General features: G+C 39.5%; 1 protein-coding gene across 1 annotated transcript in view; it reads right to left on the bottom strand.

The window, feature by feature from the left end:
* Positions 1–1,322, bottom strand: part of MROH7 (maestro heat like repeat family member 7) — a 44,996-nt gene extending 43,674 nt beyond the window's left edge. The window contains exon 1 of the mRNA XM_019742859.2: positions 92–1,322. Coding sequence (XP_019598418.2) covers positions 92–1,322 — 1,231 coding nt within the window. The remainder of the gene's footprint in view (positions 1–91) is intronic.
* Positions 1,323–18,708: the final 17,386 nt, after the last annotated feature.

Here is an 18,708-nt window from a genome sequence, read left to right as displayed (position 1 = left end):
CTCACCTCGCCCCTCCCAGCCCTATAAATGTGAATGCAGAGTTTTTCCAGGACAGTGCCCTCTCTGAGGCTGTCGCCCTTGCCATACTAACCCTCAGCGATACTTTGGAAATCTGTGATATCCTTCTCTGTGTTGTCGCAAGCAGGGAACTCCAGCGGGAACTGGCCCATCTCAGCACCAGCCATCGCGCTCCAGCTCTGTGGATTCTCCTCCAGGGGCACGGTGTGGATGGTGTTGTCCTCAGAATAATCCTGCTGGCTGCTCAGTGACAGGGTGGAGGTGTCACTGAAGATGAGGCTAGAGCCCAGGCTCAGAGTCTCATTGGAGCCCAGGATCAGGGTCATGCATGAGGGTGGAGAAAGCATGGAGTCAGCTTCACAGGTGCTGGAGTGCCGGCTAATACCATCATTGGACACAGGAACTAGGGTCAAACATGAGACCTGAGTGGCAGTCGTATTCAAATCAGACCTGGCAGTGCCATCTGAAGTCACATTGACGGTTCCCTTGGAACTCGTGTTCCAAACTGCACCAAAGGCTCCTTTTGAAACAGACCTAGAAATGTTATGTGAAATCAAAGTGATGGTTTCACTGGTGTTTGGGATTAAGTTCCCACAAGACCCTGGAGCCACATTCAGGTCCAGCTTGGACATGGTTTCTAAGTCTGCGCTGAGCAGCTGACCGGAGTTGGAATCCAGAGAAGAGTTTGAGGCTGGAATAAGGAGTGTTTTTGAGTCTGGCCTGGAGATACAGTGGCCAAGAACTAGGGCTTCTCTTGAAGAGGAGCTTATAAATGGGTTTGATTCAGGTCTGGAAGGATTGGAATTACTCTGACCCAAATCAAAAACGTTGCTTGAGTGGGAGTTGACAGCTTCTTCAGAATTCAGCCCAGAGTGGTTCCCCAGGCTCAGACCCTGGGCCTCGGTTGAGCCAGGGCTTGGAATGAGGTTTGAAGCTGGACATAGGGCCTCCTGTGAGTTAGGCTTTGAGATGTGATTCGACTCCAGGCTCAGGGCTTCACCAAAGTGGGAAGTGGTGATCTGGAGGGAGGCTGGAGCCGCAGCCCGACTGTCTTCAGGTCTGGGTGTGTTATCAGACCCTAGGCCAGGGCCCTCCTCAGAGACAGTATTCAGTATTGGATTAAGGTCTGGAACCAGAGCCAAGCCAGGACTCAGGGGTGGATTTAAGGTAGGAATAAGGTTCATGTCTGGGTTGGGTGCAGAGATGGTGCCAGAACCTAAACTTGGGGCTTCAGTGGAGTTGAGACTAGGTGTCATCTTTGGGTCTTCACAGAGGACCAGACTAGCCCTTGGACTCAGAGCCATGTCTGGTCTGGAGGTCTCTCAATGCCACTGCCCCCTTCTCTCCAATATGCGACTGTTGAGCTCCCTGCTGTGCTCCTAAGAGAGTAAAAAAGTAAATTCAGTCATGTCTCATGTATTAAAACCTTTCCATGGCTCCCCATTGTCTTTAAGATGAAGCCCTTGTGTAACTTACAAGGTCCTCCATGACCACGCCCCGCCCGCCTTTCTAGCCCCATCCTACATGGCAAAATATTCATCACACTTCATTCCAATGACTCATTTAGTGGTGAGCTCCACACTGGCAAGAACATAAATATGAATAATAAAATGGCAATCACTATGTATCTATCAATAATTACTTTAAATATAAATGAATTAAATGCTCCAATCAAAAGACGTAGGGTAGCTGAACAGATAAGAAAACAAGATCCATACATATGCTGTCTACAAGAGACCCACTTCAGATCAAAAGACACACACAGACTTAGAGTAAAGAGCTAGAAAAGATATTTCATGTAAATGGAAACAACAAAAAGCTGGGGCAGCAATACTTACATCAAACAAAGTCTATAAGAAGAGATAAAGAGGGACATTACATAATGATAAAGGGATCAATCCAATAATAGGATATAACCCTTACAAACATTTATGCACCCAACATAGGAACACACCTAAATATATACAGGAAATATTGACTGACATAAAGGGAGAGATCGACAGAAACACAACTATAACAGGGGACTTTAACACCCCATTGGCACCAATGGACAGATCTCCAGACAGAAAATCAACAAGAAAACTGTGACCTTAAATGATACACTAGACCAGATGAATTTAATTGATATTTTTAAAGCATTTCACCCCAAAACAGCAGAATATGCATTCTTTGCAAGTACACATGGAACATTTTTCAAGATAGACCATATGTTGGGCCACAAAACAAGTCTCAATAAATTTAAGAAGATTGAAATCATATCAAGCATCTTCTCTGACCACAATGGTATGAAACTACAAATCAATTACAAGAAAAAACTAAAAAATACACAAACACATAGAGGCTAAATAACATGCCACTAAGTAGTAAATGGATCAACAATGAGATCAAGGAAAATATCAAAAGATACCTTGAGACAAATGAAAATGAAAACACAATGACCCAAAATCTACGGGACACAGTGAAAGCATCCTAAAAAGAAAATTCATAGCAATAAAGGCCTACATCAAGAAACAAGAAAAATCTCAAATAAACAATCTAAATTTACATTTAAAAGAACTAGAAAAAGAATTGCAAACAAAGCCCAAAGTGAGTAGAAGGAAGGAAATAATAAAGATCAGAGTGGAAATAAATGAAATAGAGTCTTAAAAATATATATATAAAGATCAATGAAACCAAAAACTGGTTCTTTGAAAAGATAAAAAAAAAAAATTGATAAACCTTTAACCAGACTCATGAAAAATAAAAGAGAGAGGACCCAAATAAGTAAAACCAGAAGTGAAAGAGAAGTGACAATTGACACACCACAGAAATACAAAGAATTATAAGAAAATATTATGAACGATTATATGCCAATAAATTGGTCAACCTGGAAGAAATGTATAAATTCCTAGAAACATAAAGTCTTTCAAAACTGAATCAAAAAGAAACAAAAAATCTGAACTGATTGATTACTACTAACAACATTGAACCAGTAATAAAAAAAACTCCCAACAAATGAAAGTCCTGGACCAGATGGCTTCACAGGTGAATTTTACCAAACATTCAAAAAATAACATCTATCCTCCTCAAACTATTTCAAAAAATTCAAGAGGAGGGAAAGCCTCTAAGCTCATTTTACAAGGCCAGCATTACCCTGATTCCAAAACCAAATGAAAACATTTTTTTAAAAGAAAACTATAGGCTGATATCCCTGATGAACATAGATGCAAAAATTCTTAACAAAATATTAGCAAACTGAATTCAGCAATACATTAAAAAGATCATACACCATGATCAAGTTGAATTTACTCCTGGAATGCAAGCTTGGTTCAATACCCACAAATCAATTAATGTAATACACCACATAAACAAAATGAAAGATAAAAATCATATAATCATATCAATAGGTGCAGAAAAAGTGTTTTACAAAATCCAGCATCCATTGATAATAAATTCTCAGTAAAGTGGGAATAGAGGAAATATACCTCAACATAATAAAGGCTATACATGACAAACCCTCAGCTAACATCATACTCAATGGGAAAAAACTAAAAGTGTTTTCCTTGAGATCAGGAACAAGAAAAGGATGGCCACTTTTACCACTTTTATTCAACATAGTATTGGAAGTCCTAGTAACAGCAATCAGACAAGAAAAAGAAATAAAAGCATCCAAATTTGAAAAGAAGTAAAATTGTCATTATTTGCAGGTCACTTAATATTATAAATATAAAGAGCCCTAAAGATTCCACCAAAAAAAAACTTATTAAAACTGATAAATGAATTCAGCAAAGTAGCAGGATAAAAAATTAATATTCAGAAATTCGTTCATTTTTTTTGAGGTGTTTTTTTTTTAAAGTTTATTGGGGTGACAATTGTTAGTAAAGTTACATAGATTTCAGGTGTACAAGTCTGTATTACATCATCTATAAATCCCATTTTGTGTTCACCACCCAGAGTCAGTTCTCCTTCCATCACTGTATATTTGATCCCCTTTACCCTCCTCTACCACCCCCCTTCCCCCTTATCCTCTGATAACCACTAAACTATTATCTGTGTCAATCAGTTTTTGTTTCTCATTTGTTTGTCTTGTTCTTTTGTTATTTTTGGTTTATATACCACATATCAGTGAAATCATATGGTTCTCTGCTTTTTCTGTCTGACTTATTTTGCTTAGCATTGTCTCAAGATCCATCCATGTTGTCACAAATGGTCCTGTTTCATCTTTTCTTACCATCGAATAGTATTCTATTGGGTATATATACCACGACTTCTTTATCCATTCATCTATCAAAGGACATTTTGGTTGTTTCCTTGTCTTGGCCACCGTAAACAAAGCTGCAATGAACACTGGAGCACACTTGTCTTTATGTATAAATGTTTTCAGATTTTTTGGGTAGATACCCAGGAGAGGAATTGCTGGGTCATATGGTAATTCTATTTGTAATTTTTTGAGGACCCTCCATGCTGCCTTCCATAGCAGCTGCACCAGTCTGCGTTCCCAACAACAGTGTATGAGGGTTCCTTTTTCTCCACAGCCTCTCCAACACTTGTTACTATTTGTCTTGTTGATGATAGCCATTCTAACTGGAGTGAGGTGATAGCTCATTGTGGTTTTTATTTGCATTTCTCTGATGATTAGTGATGTTGAGCATTTTTTCATATGTCTATTTGTCATTTGTATGTCCTCTTTGGAGAAATGTCTCTTCCGGTCCTCGGCCCATTCTACAATTGGGTTGTTTGTTTTTTTGTTGTTGAATTGCATGAGTTCCTTGTACATTTTGGATATTAGCCCCTTATCGGAGGAACTGTTTGCAAAACTCTTCTCCCATTCAGTTGGTTGCCTCTTTATTTTGTCGATGGCTTCTTTTGTTGTGCAGAAGCTTTAAAGTTTGATATAGTCCCATTCATTTATTTTAGCTTTTACTTCCCTTGCCTTTGGAGTCAAATTCATAAAATGCTCTTTGAACCCAAGGTCCATAAGTTTAGTACCTATGTTTTTTTCTATGCAGTTTATTGTTTCAGGTCTTATGCTTAAGTCTTTGATCCATTTTGAATTAATTTTGGTACATAGTGACAGATAGCAGTCCAGTTTCATTCTTTTGCACGTGGCTTTCCAATTCTGCCAGCACCACTTATAGAAGAGGCTGTCTTTTCTCCATTGTATGTTTTTTTCTTCTTTGTCAAAAATTATCTGTCCATATTTATGTGGTTTTTTTCTGGGTTCTCAATTCTATTCCATTGGTCTATGTGTCTGTTTTTCTGCCAATACCATGCTGTTTTGATTATTGTAGACCTGTAGTACAAGCTAAAGTCAGGGAGTGTGATACCTCCAGCATTGTTCTTTTTTCTTAGGATTGCTTTGGCTATTAGGGGTCTTTTGTGGTTCCAAACAAATCTGATGATTTTTTGTTCTATTTCTTTAAAAAATGTCATTGGGATTTTGATGGGGATTGCATTAAATCTGTATATTGCTTTGGGTAATATGGCCATTTTAACTATGTTGATTCTTCCAATCCATGAGCATGGAATGTCTTTCCATTTCTTTGTGTCTTCTTCAATTTCTTTTAAAAATGTCTTATAGTTTTCAGCATATAGGTCTTTCACATCCTTGGTTAAGTTTATTCCTAGGTATTTTATTCTTTTTGCTGCAATTGCAAAAGGAATTGTGGGGTTTTTTAATTTCTTTTTCTGAGATTTCACTGTTAGTATATAGGAATGCAATGGACTTTTGTACATTGATTTTGTAGCTGGCAACTTTACTGTATTCGTTGATTGTTTCTAATAGCTTTTTGGTGGAGTCTTTAGGGTTTTCTATATATGGCATCATATCATCTGCAAAGAGTGACAATTTAACTTCTCCATTCTCAATTTGGATGCCTTTTATTTCTTTCTCTTGCCTGATTGCTCTGGCAAGGACTTCCAACACTATGTTGAAAAGCAGAGGTGACGGGACAGCCCTGTCATGTTCCTGAATGTAGAGCAAAGAGCTTCAGTTTTTCACCTTTAATTATGAGATTAGCAGAGGGCTTGTCATATATGGCCTTTCTTATGTTAAGGTATTTTCCTTCTATACCTATTTTATTAAGTGTTTTAATCATAAATGGATGTTGTATCTTGTCAAATGCTTTTTCTGCATCAGTTGATATAATCATATTTTTGTCCTTTGTTTTGTTTATGTGATGTATCACATTGATGGATTTGCGTATGTTGAACCATCCTTGTGCCCCTGGGATAAACCCCACTTGGTTGTGATAAATAATCAGTTCATTCATTTTTATACACCAATAATGAATGGTCAGAAAGAGAAACTAAGAAAACAATCGCATTTACAATCACATTAAAAAAAAAACACATAGGAATAAATTTAACCAAAGTGGTAAAAGACCTGTATTCGGAAAACTACAAGATACTGAACAAAGAAACTGAAAAAGATACAAAAAAAAAATGGAAGTATATACCATGATCATGAATAGGAAAAATTAACATAATTAAAATGTACATACTACCCAAAGCAATCTATAGATTCAATGCAATCCCTATCAAAATACCAATGGCATGTTTCACAGAACTAGAACAAACAACCTTAAAATTTATATGAAACCACGAAAGACCCTGAGAACCACACAACCTTGAGAAAGAACAAAATTGGAGGTATCACGTCACCTGATATCAAACTATACTACAAGTCTATAGTAATCAAAACAGCATCGTACTGGCATAAGAACAGACACATAGATCAATGGAACAGATTATAGAACCCAGAAATAAACCCATGACTATGTGGTCATTTAATCTATGACAAAGGAGGCAAAAACACAGTGGGGTAAAGACAGTCTATTCAATAAATTGTGTTGGGAAAACTGAACAGATACATGCAAAAAAATGAAACTGGACCACCTTCTTACACCATATAAAAGAATAAACTCAAAATGGATTAAAGATTTAAATGTAAGATCCAAAACCATAAAACTCCTAAAGGAAAACGTAGGCAGTAAACTCTCTGACACTGCTCTTAGTAATATGTTTTCTGATGTATCTCCTCAAGCAAGAGAAACAAAAGAAAAAATAAAGAAATGGACTACATCAAACTAAAAAGATTTTTGCACAGCAAAGGAAACCACCAACAAAATGGAAAGAGAACCTACTAAATGGGAGAAGATATTCACCAATGATACATTCACCAATAATACAATGATAAAGGGTTAATATCCAAAATTAATAAAGAACTCATAAAACTCAACACCAAAAACATAAATAATCCAATTAAAAAATTGGCAGAGGACCTGAATAGATATTTCTCCAAAGAGAACATACAGATGGACAATAGACATAAGGCAAGATGCTCAATGTCATTAGTCATCAGAGAAATGCAAATTAAAACCACAACGAGATATCACCTTACACCTGTCAGAGTGGCTACATCAATAAATCAACAAACAAGTGTTAACCAGGATGCAGAGAAAAGGGAAATGTTTTGCATTGTTGGTGGGATTGCAAATTGGTGCAGCCACTATGGAAGATGGTTTGGAGGTTCCTCAAAAAATTAAAAATAGAACTACCTTATGACCTAACAATTTATCCAAAGAAATCCAAAGCATTAATTCAAAAAAGATACCTACACCTCTATGTTCATTGCAGCACTATTTACAATAGCCAAGATATGGAAGCAACCCAAGTGCCTGTCAATAGATGATTGGACAAAGAAGAGGTGGTACATATATACAATGGAATATTACTCAGCCATAAAAATGAATGAAATCCTACCATTTGTGACAACATAGGTGGACCTAAAGGGTATTACGCTAAGTGAAACAAGTCAGACTGAGAAAGATAAATACCATATGATCTCACTTATGTGTGGAATCTAAAGAATGAAGTAAACGAACAAACAAAACAAAAAAAACTCATAGATACAGAGAACAAATTGATGGTTATCAGAGGGGTGGGGAGTTGGGGAGCTGGGTGAAAAAGGTAAAAGGATTAAGAAATACAAATTGGTAGCTACAAAATAGACATGAGATGTAAAGTACAGCATAGAGAACATAGTCAATAATATTGTAATAACTATGTAAGATGTCAGATGGGTATTAGATTTGTTGGGGTGATAGATGGGAGGGATCTGGGGGGCTGGGTGAAAAAGGGGAAGGGATTAAGAAGTACATATTGGTAGTTACAAAATAGTCATGGGGAATGTAAAATACAGCATAGAAAACATAGTCAATAATGTTTCAACAACTATGTATAGTACCAGGTGGGTATTAGACCAATCACTGCATAAATTATATAAATGTCTAACCACTATGCTGTATACCTGAAATTAATATAAAATAATATTTAATGTCAACTCTAACTGAAAAAGATAAATAACTAATTTTAAAAATAAAAATCCTGCCTCAACCCAGCAATCTGCTGGGTGAACTCCCCAATCCCCCGACCCTGTGTCACTCCCACACCTGGGCCACAGCTCACCTGCATGCATGGTGTTCTTAATCAGGAGTGGGCCCCTGTGAGGAAACACAGAAGGAAATCAAGTCAGGCGAAGAGTGACTTACTTTTTTAATATTTACTGAACAAAGTCTACAGGTCAGGCATATATACACAGAGTCCCAGAAGTTAGATATTATTGCTGCATTATACACTTAAGGAAGTGGGGGTGAAGGAGAGGAAGGTCACCCACCCCACTGTCCCTTAGGGCAGCCAAGACCATCTCTTTATGCCACCAGTCTGCCTACCCTCCATGGCTTCCCACTGTCTTCAGGACAGTGTCCTCAATCCCTAGCAGAATCCAAAGGCTATTCTGTGTCTGGCCCCAACTCCCTTTTCATCCTTCTTGTCCCTCCATACTCCCTTCCCCATTCCATTCCATCATCCCTCAACTCCTTTGAGTTCCTCCAAAGAGCCAGGCTCCTAGGTAAGGTCTGGGCCTTGCACAAGTCAGGCACCCCCTTTCTCTAGCCTCCTTCCCTGACTAACACCTACAGCTTCACCACTTCAGATTTCAGCTCAAATGTTAAGAGCCTTCTAGGTGCCCCAGACAGGTGAGGTCCACTTGTAAGTTCCCAAGGCATCTGGTCTCCTTTCCTTTCTTGGCACACAATATCTGGTTTCCTCACTAGACAATAAGATCCATAAGAGTCTAGCACAGCACCTGGTACACAGTAAATGTTCCATAAATGAGCTTGTTATTTCATCTTTTTATCTCTTCTTCATTTGCCCATCCATTCTTACACAAACTGATTTCATCATTTATTCATTTATTATTCATTCATGCACTCATTCAATAAATCATTTACTAACTCCACAAGTTTTGCTGTGCATCTTTATAGCTTGGCTTTGGAGTCATATTATCCTGGGTACAAATCCAAACTCACCTTCTTACTAGTGTTAGGTGAACTTGGGCAAGAGACTTTGCCCCTCTGAATTTCATCTTCCTTATCTCTAATATGGAGAGTATAAAGCCTGCTACCCGGGGTGGTTGTAGTTTCAGTCTGGCATGGAGTACATGGCCCACCTAAGGCCCTCTCTAAATGATAGCTACTTGTTCTATTACTCTCTGCCAAGCACTGTGCGCAGAGAGGAGTAAGACCTGTTGTGCATTGGGAAGAATAAGGCAGAAACCAATGGGAGCTACTTCATTCTAAGCAAGCAGTTTGTGGCCAGCTTTGCATCCTGTCTCAGAAGCAGGAAGTGTTCGCTTACCATCAGCACCAGAAGCAACATTACCCTAAAGCTGATGTAATTTAAAATTTCAGGGCTCCTTCCTTGCACAGTCCCTTTCCAAAGTGACTGTACTTAATTTTGTAGTCACAATTTTGTCTTCTTTTACTTAAAGAGGAGACTCAAAATTATTTTGAAAATTCAGTCTCCAAAAACCCTGGATCTTCTCTTGATCACCCTTTTTACCTTCATACACACACACACACACACACACACACACACACCATAGTTATCAAAGGGAGGCATTTTCAACCTGGAAAAATATGAGTCAGGTCCAGCCCATAACACAGTGAATAGGAATTTGGAAGGTCTAACTGGTTTGGGCTGTGGAAGAGAATAATCTGTGCCCCTCTGACACAGCAGATGCACAGTACAAGTTCACTGGGCAGAAAGCTGCAGGTCTCAACCCTGGCTGACCCTTGCTCTTCCACGAGAAAAGAGCAGAGCTCCCCCCACTTTCTCCTGTTCCTTTAATCCTCCGTCTCGCATTCAGAGCTGCCTGGCAATGACTGGAACCACACATTTACCCTCCACCAAAGGACCATTGTGCATTGAGAAGTGTGATGGTTCTTGAGCGGCTTAGGTGGAACCCAGGGGAGCTACAGGAGCTCACTACTGTCTTGACAGCAACACATGGCTTTTGGCCTTTGCTCCAAGGCCCTGGGGCGCCAGATGGGGAGGGCGGAGGATGGCCATAAAACAGCTAGTCCCATCCTAGACTGAGAGAATCATTGACTGATTCCCATCATCTCTCCTCCACCTCAATGAAAGCTTCCAGCCCCTGCAGCTATTCTCAGGAGGAGGAACTATCAGGGGATCTTCCAGTTCCTCACTGAGAACACATTTATCTGATGTATGATACTGTCAGGCACTCATGTGAGTATGTGCGCACAAACACACGTGTGCACACATACATCTGGCATTAGGACAGCTCAGACCTAGAGAACCCAAACCAGAACTTGCCATCTTTTCCCCAAATTGGACCCTCCTATTCTCTTCCACGGAAAGGAATTGGCACCACTATCCAAGCCAGAAACAGTATTATGCTTGACTCCTCTCTTCCTTACTCACCACATCCAATTTTGGTCTGATAATTTTTGCTCCAGGAAAGCTCCTAAATATCTTCCTGTACCTCTATCACCACTTCCAGAACCTAGTGAAGTTCCCGTTACCTTGGGGCTGGGTTTTGGAATTGCTTCCTCAACAATGGTGCCTGCATCTCAGGACTGCACCCAGTAAACCATTTTCCAAATCGAGCCACAAAGATCTTCCTTTAAAATTGCATTCAACAGTGTGTTACTGGCATAGAGGTAGCCATATGGAATAGAATTGAAAATCCAGAAATAAATCCATGTATTTATGGTCAACTGAGTTTTGACAAGAATGTCAACTCTAATGAAGAAAAAAATAGTCTCTTCAACAAATGGTGGTGTGACAACTTGATATCAACATGCAAAAGAATGAATTTGCAACACTTACCCACACTTTAGAAATTAAATCAAAATACCTTAAAGGCCTAAATATAAGAATTAAAACTATAAAACTCTTGGAAGGAAATATAGGAGTAAGTCTTCATGACCTTTTGGCAATGGTTTCTTAGATATGACACCAAAAGCACAAGCAACAGAAAAAAAAAAATAAGTTGGACATACTTAATATTAAAAACTTGCACATCAAAAGACATTGAAGAAGTGAAGACACAATCTACAGAATAGGAGAAAATATCTGTAAATCATAATATCTGACAAGAGTTTAGTATCTGGAATATATAAAGAACTCTTACAACTCATGAAAATGGAAACACAAAAAAGAAAAAGAAAAAGCTGTGGTAGCAATATTTATAACAAAGTAGACTTTAAAACAAAGGCTATAACAAGTGACAAAGAAGGACCCAGTCATCCCACTTCTGGGTAATTTTCTGAAGAAACCCAAAATGCTACTTCGAGGGGATGTGTGCATCCATATGTTCATTACAGCATTGTTTACAATGGCCAAGATGTGGAGGCAGCCTGGGTGTCTGTCGATGGATAACGAGTAGGTGGTAGATATATACAATGGAATATTACTTGGCCATGGAAGGAAATGGGTTCTCACCATCTGCAAAGGCATGGATGGACCTAAAGGTTATCGTGCTGAGTGAAATATGTCAGACAGCAAAAAACTGATGCAATGTGATTTTTCTTATATGTGGAATCTAAGGAACAAATTAAACAAACAAACAAAACAGAAACAAACTAATAGATACAGAGAACATTTTGATGGTTGCCAGATGGAAGGGTGTTTGGGAATGAGTGAAAAAGTGAAAGTGGGGGCGGCTGGTTAGCTCAGTTGGTTAGAATGCAGTGCTCTTAACAACAAGGTTGCCAGTTCAATCCCCACATGAGCCACTGTGAGCTGTGTCGTCCATAACTAGATTGAACAACTACTTGACTTGGAGCTGATGGGTCCTGGAAAAACACACTTAAATAAATAAAAGTTTTTTAACAAAAGAAAAAGTGAAATGGATTAAGAAGTACAAATTGGTTGTTACAATGTAGTCATGGGGTTATAAGGTATAGCATAAGGAATATAGTCAATAATATTGTAATAACTATGTATGATGTCAGATGGGTACTAGATTTATTGGAGTGATCGGTGGGAGGAGGGTTGGGGAACAAGGTGAAAAAGGTGAAGGCATTAAGAAGTAAGTACAAATTGGTAGTTACAAAATAGTCATGGGGATGTAAAGTAAAGCATAGGGAATATAGTCAATAATATGGTAATAACTATGTATAGTGCCCCGTGGGTACTGGACTCATCAAGGGGATCACTTCTCAAATTGTATAAATGTCTAACACTACACTATATACCTGAAATTAATATAAAATAATATTGAATGTCAAATGTAACTGAAAATTTTTAAAAGGGGGGAAAAGTGAGGGGGATTAAGAAGTTCAAATTTCCAGGTATAAAACAAATAAGTCATGGGGACGTAATGTACAGCATGGGGAATATAGTCAGTATTATTGTGATAATGTGGTACGGTGTCAGATGGTTGCTGGACTTATGGTGATCACTCCTTTAAGGATATAAATGTTGAATAACTATTGTGTACACTTGAAACTAATAAATATTGTGTGTTAGCTATATTTCAATAAAACTATTTTTAAAAAAATAAAACAGTCATAAAAATGCTTCACAATTACAAATCTTCTTGAAGCAAAAGAAAAATAGAAAATCTCAACAAATAAATAAATTATTTAAAGATACAATAGCTGGAGTTAAAATAGAAGTTAATTTAAAAGCACAATAACTTTTTTTTTTTTTTTTTTAAACTTGCTAGATGAGCTCAATAGTAGAATAGTGATGATGGAAGGTAAAATCAGTGAATTTAAAGACGGGTCAATAAAATTTACTTAATTTCAGCAACAGAGAAAATAGGCTGAAAAAAATAAAGAGTCTAGGGATCTGTGGGACAAAACAAAGTACCTAAACTAACATTCTTATCATCACAATTCCAGAAGAGAACAAAATACTGAAAAGAAATATTCAAAGAAGCAATGGCTGAAAACTTCCCAAATTTAGTGAAAGACATAAACATACAGATTCAGAAAGCTGAGAAAATCCCAAATGGGATAAACCTAAAGAAATCCAAAACATCATGATTAAACTTCTGATAACTGAAAAAAAAAAAATTGTGAAAGCAGCCAAAGAGCATTACCTATAGGGGAACATCAAATCAAATAACAGTGGATTTCTCATCTGAAATCATGAGGCTAGAAAAAAAGTGAACTTACATTTTTCAGGTGCTGAAAGAAAACCACAAATTATCAGTCAAGACTATCCTTCAGGAATGAAAGGGAAGTAAAATTCCCTCAGATGAAGGAAAAATGCATGCAAATCCAACCATGTCATTTCCCTGTTAGACTCCTTCTGTGACTCCTCATGGGTTTCCAGACTCTGGGGTGTGGGTAGAGCTTATGTTTTTTAAAAAGATTCCTGGGCCTCCCTCTCAGAAAATGTACTGTGTAGCTCTGAGAGGGCCCAGGAATCAGCCTTTTTATCAGGCTCTACCCCTACCTCCCTTCCCCAAAGTGATTATCACAGAGCTGGTGGGGAGGCTACTGGTGCAGACACCTGATCTTCAGTCTGAAGTCTGTGCTTCTTTTACCAGGACCCTGTGCCCACAGGCCCTTCCGTCTCTCCAGCTACATCCATCCACCTTTCCTGGTCCAATCCTTGAGCCACTCTCAACCAAGTGGTACTCCACACTCAAACCATTCTCAACTTCTCCCAGTGCCTCAAATGTGTTGGCCTCCTTCTTGACTTGGGGACTTTGAAAATATTCTTCCTTCTTCCTATAAACTTCCCCAAGACTACCCACCTAAACCTCCATTACTGCCCCTGGATAACATATAGTCACATTTTAGATGTCATCTTAGGAGTCTCCTACTCCAAGAAGTCTTCCTGGGATCCTCAATTATGGGTGAGGCATCTTCCTCATATGATCACTCTGTATCAGAGGATTGTCCTGTTTACTTATATATCTCCACTCTAGAAAATGAGCTTGAGGAGTGTCTGGCTGTCTTGTTACCTCTGTTTTCCCTGCACATGGCACAGTACTTAGCCCAAAAGGGAGGTTCAGAAAACATTCATGGAGTAATGGAATGAATGAATAAATGACAACTCTTCAAGATAGGTTATCATTATCCTCATTTACTGGCATGTTAATTTGTACTGCTCAGGGATCTAAAGTGATTTTTGCAAAGCCCCCAGCAAGTGACAGAGGTAGGATTCAAATCCAGTTCCTCTCAACTCACAGTTTGCCCTACAATATCCCACAGATTTCCAAGGTTTGAATCAGTGATGCTATGTGTTTCCATTTCTCATTCCCCATTCCCTTTGCCACTCTTGGGCCTCTATCCGAAAGGAAGAGACCAATGAAAACAACACAGCTCTCCTGATGCCCAGTCATAGTGCATAAACCCAAGGCTTTGAGGTCAGATAGACCTGAATTCAAAACCTGCTTTGTCTCCCACCAGCTGCGTTAGCCCGAGCAGGTAGCCTAACTGCACTGAGCGTTTCTGTTAATACTCAATCCACAGGATTATTGTAGGGAATAAAATGGATCATGAACACGATGATCAGAGCCAAGCCCTCAGTAGGTTCTCAATAAATGCCATGTTTCCCCGAAAATAAGACCTCACCAGAAAATGAGCCCTAGCATGATTTTCCAGGATGACATTCCCTGAACATAAGCCCGAATGTGTCTTTTGGAGCAAAAATTAATATAAGACCCGGTCTTATTTTCGAGGAAACACGGTGTTCATCCTCATCATCCCTTCCTCCCCATGGGCGAGGGTAGGGTAGGGAGACTTGAGAAAAAAAACAAGTCTGGCTTCCAGGTTGTCTGACTTCTCTTTCCCCCAGTCTGTGGTACTCTCTCCCTGGGTCTTCTCACTCTCTTCCCCCTCACGTCCCCTTAATTCTTACCCATCACACTCTCAGAACGTAATAGCTTACTCTCTTTTTCCAGGAGATTTGAGCTGCAGATACGAAGTTCAGTGTATTACCTCCACCTGGGGCATCCACATGGTAACAGAAAATTCAGCTTTAAGCCAAAGGTATGATGTTCTAACTGTGGAGTTATAGCCAGAGGGTAAAGGCTTTTACCTGGGGTGGTGGGGTCAAGGTGGTAACTGCCTTGTGGAGGCTGTGGAAGGCGCCCCCACCCCTGGGACTTTCCCAGAGCCACCTCTCAGCTTACCTAGGCTCCCCCCAGCCTAGGCCAGTGTTATGGGCTTTGTGAGGTCACCATGACTCAGGAGTTCCCAGCCAATGAGGCCTCTGTTCGTGCCTACGTAGTAGGGAAGAAGTTAACTATTCTTCCAAACAAAGATCTATCTTCAGACTGTCCATCACTGCCTAGAAATGCCCTCACTCAAATGAACACAGAGTGTCTTGCCCTGCATTCAACCATCCCCATAAAGCCCCTCACCATATGACCTTATGCTTCTGTTTATCTTGGGGTGATGGCCTATTGTGGTATGTGCAAAGAGCTTTGCAATCAGGCAGTCTGTGATGAGGCAACTGAGACCCACAGACGGAAAAGACTGGCCCAAGGTCACAAGCTAGGACACAGCCTGTGTGTCTTATCTTTTGCCTACTCTACCTTGCCTCCCCACACCAGGCACAGATAACACTGTGGAGCAAGGTGGGAATGAGGGAGGGCCAGGAGACCCAGAAGTGAAACCTAGATTCTGTGATAAGGAAATGAAGACACCACCACCTTTCTAAAGAAAAGCTTTTTAAGGATAAACAATAACTAAGCTAATTAAGATTACCAGTGACTAGGCAGAAAAGCGTCACTGAGCACACTTCCAAAATTATAGTGGAACCATCCACTAGTCCACTAAACTGTAATCCCATTCACCCGGGTCATGAAACCTCAGGATAGTGTGTACACGTCATGTGATGTTCTGGCTAAGAAATCCACCTCATCTCACATCATCCTCACCACTAGTCACCTCCAAACCTGCAAAGAATTTTTATAAGAGTTTATTTCAGCCCACCTGAGGACATATGCCAGGGAGCAAGATCCCAAATGCTCCAGAGAATAACAGTTTTGCAGTTTCTTGTATACATTTGAAATTAAGGAGGGGTTGGAAGGAAGATTGGAGAAAGCAAGGCAGGGATTGGATTACGGGATAATTAAGATTATTTGCTCTCTTGAGGATGGTTACTTCTTAGAAAGAGGGATATGAAAGAGTGGTTCACACATTAGAAGGGGTCTGAAAAGAGGCATTTCAAAGGTGTGTTAACCTAGATGCAGGGAAACAATGGACAAGGCTTGCTCAAGGCAAAGATAAACCTCTTACTTAAAAGTCATATGCCTAGGGTGGGACTCCCCACCGAGACCTGCCCCATTAGGAATTTATGATCAGATCACCCTGAGAGGTTACTTTCCACAGAACCCCTTTTCTCGTCCACAACAGTGAATTTCCTTCTGCCTACCTCAGATCTGCCTTGCCCACTCCTGGCCCTTCACCTTCCGCTTTCTCCTGCTACTTTAGGGGCCTATGTCATCTAAGTTCTTCCTCTACTTGCTTCTTCCCCACGGCCTGCAAACATGGCTAACTTTTCTCTCTCTAAGCAAAAATCCTTCCCTCAAATTTGCTTCTTCTCCCAGCAGCCCCTCACTTGCTCTTTAGAAGCAGTGACAAGCCTCTCCGCTCTGCTAGCTACCTCCATCCTGCAGCAAGGGGGCTTTCCTGGCAGCTCACTTCCCCCTAAACACCTCCAGGGTCTCCACTGCCTGCAGGGTCACTTCCAGGTCCCTTGGTCTAGCATAGCAGTGAGGCTCCTTCACAGTCTTCCCCTGCCTGCATGTCCACCTTGTTTCTGTTTCCTTTTTGACTTTTAGAATGTGTACTGAAGCATCATATACATACAGAAAATTGCACATATCATGTAAATTTTGATGAGTTTTCACCAAGCGAGCACACCCATGTAACGGGCAATCAGACGGGTATCCAGATCTAGAAACTAGAACGTTGCCAGGACCCCAGAAACCTGTCACCATCCCCCCACCAAGGGTAACATTGATCCTGACTTCTAACACCACCCTTTGATTTGCCTGCTTTTGACTGAATTATACAGCAGTACTTTTTTATTTATTTATTTATTTTTTAATTGGGGAACTGTGTTTTTCCAGGACCCATCAGCTCCAAGTCAAGTCGTTTTTCAATCTAGTTGTGGAGGGCGCAGCTCATAGGCCCATGTGGGAATTGAACGGGCGACCTTGGTGTTATGAGCACTGCACTCTAACCAATTGAGCGAACCAGCCTTCCCAACAACACTCTTGTTTTTGGCTTCTTTGGTTCAGTATTATATTTGTGAGATTTTACATATTTTTACATTGCGGTAGCCAGTCCTTCTTCTAAATGCCAGCTCCTCTCTAGTCTCTTCCTGCTTTTGATCTCTTTCCAGAGACTTCAGGTAGTTTGTTTTGTATATTTTGTTCAGAATCCATAATATCTCTAGGAGGGTTGCTCTGATAGGAATTCCTTTGCCCTTTCCAGAAGTAGCCTCTCTCCTTTTTAATTGTTACCCTATTTTTCTCCTTTCTACTTTCTTTAGGATTACTGAATGTGCCGTACTTTAGGGTTATTCTAGCCATTTTAACATGCATACCTTATAAATTCTAAAATTTATAAGTCTAAAATTAAGTGAACTGTTTTCCTCCTTCAGAAAAATAAAAAACTAAAAAAACACAAGGACCGTGGAAGACTGACTCCAATCAGCCACCTCCCCACTTACCTATTATTGTTTTTCTTTATTTTCTTCCTGTTCTGTTTTTTAAACCCCACTAATTAGACATTATTGTCTTACGCAATCAATGTTTGTTTAGATTTCACCAATATCTTATCAATATCTTGCCTGATCATTTTTTAAACTGAATCTCAGACCTCCCATCTGAGATCAATTTCCTTATGCCTGAAGAATTGCTTTTATAAATTCCTTAATAAGAGCTTCTAAGTAGTAAGCTCTGTAATTCTTTTAAGTTTTGTTTACCCCCACCTAAAAAAAAATCCTTATTTTATCCTCATGCTTAAAAATGTTTTCACTGCATGTAGGATACTAAGGTGTCTGTTATCTTATTTTAGCACACCCAAGTTAATATTCCATTTCCTCTGGCTCCCAGTGATGCTGTTGAGAAGTCTGTCCACCAGCTTTTTGGTGATCAATCTATTACTTCCGGCTCCTGCTAAGATCTTTTACTTTGGTGTTCTGCAATTTTACTATGACATATGTAGTTATGGATTTCTTTTTTTTTTTCTTTCCCTACTTGGGATTCATTGTGATTACTAAACCTAGGGATTGGTGTTCATCAAAAATTTCCAGAAATATTGGAAAATATTCCGTTTTCCTCATTCTTCCTCCGCTTTTCTCTTGCAACTCTGATTAGATGATTCCTCTTCTCACTGTCTTAACCTCTCATATTTCCACCTCTTT

Source organism: Rhinolophus sinicus, linkage group LG06, assembly GCF_036562045.2.
Source record: "Rhinolophus sinicus isolate RSC01 linkage group LG06, ASM3656204v1, whole genome shotgun sequence".
NCBI lineage: Eukaryota > Metazoa > Chordata > Mammalia > Chiroptera > Rhinolophidae > Rhinolophus > Rhinolophus sinicus.
The sequence above is the reverse complement of the archived record's forward strand: the minus strand, read 5'-3'. Positions and strand labels throughout refer to the sequence as shown.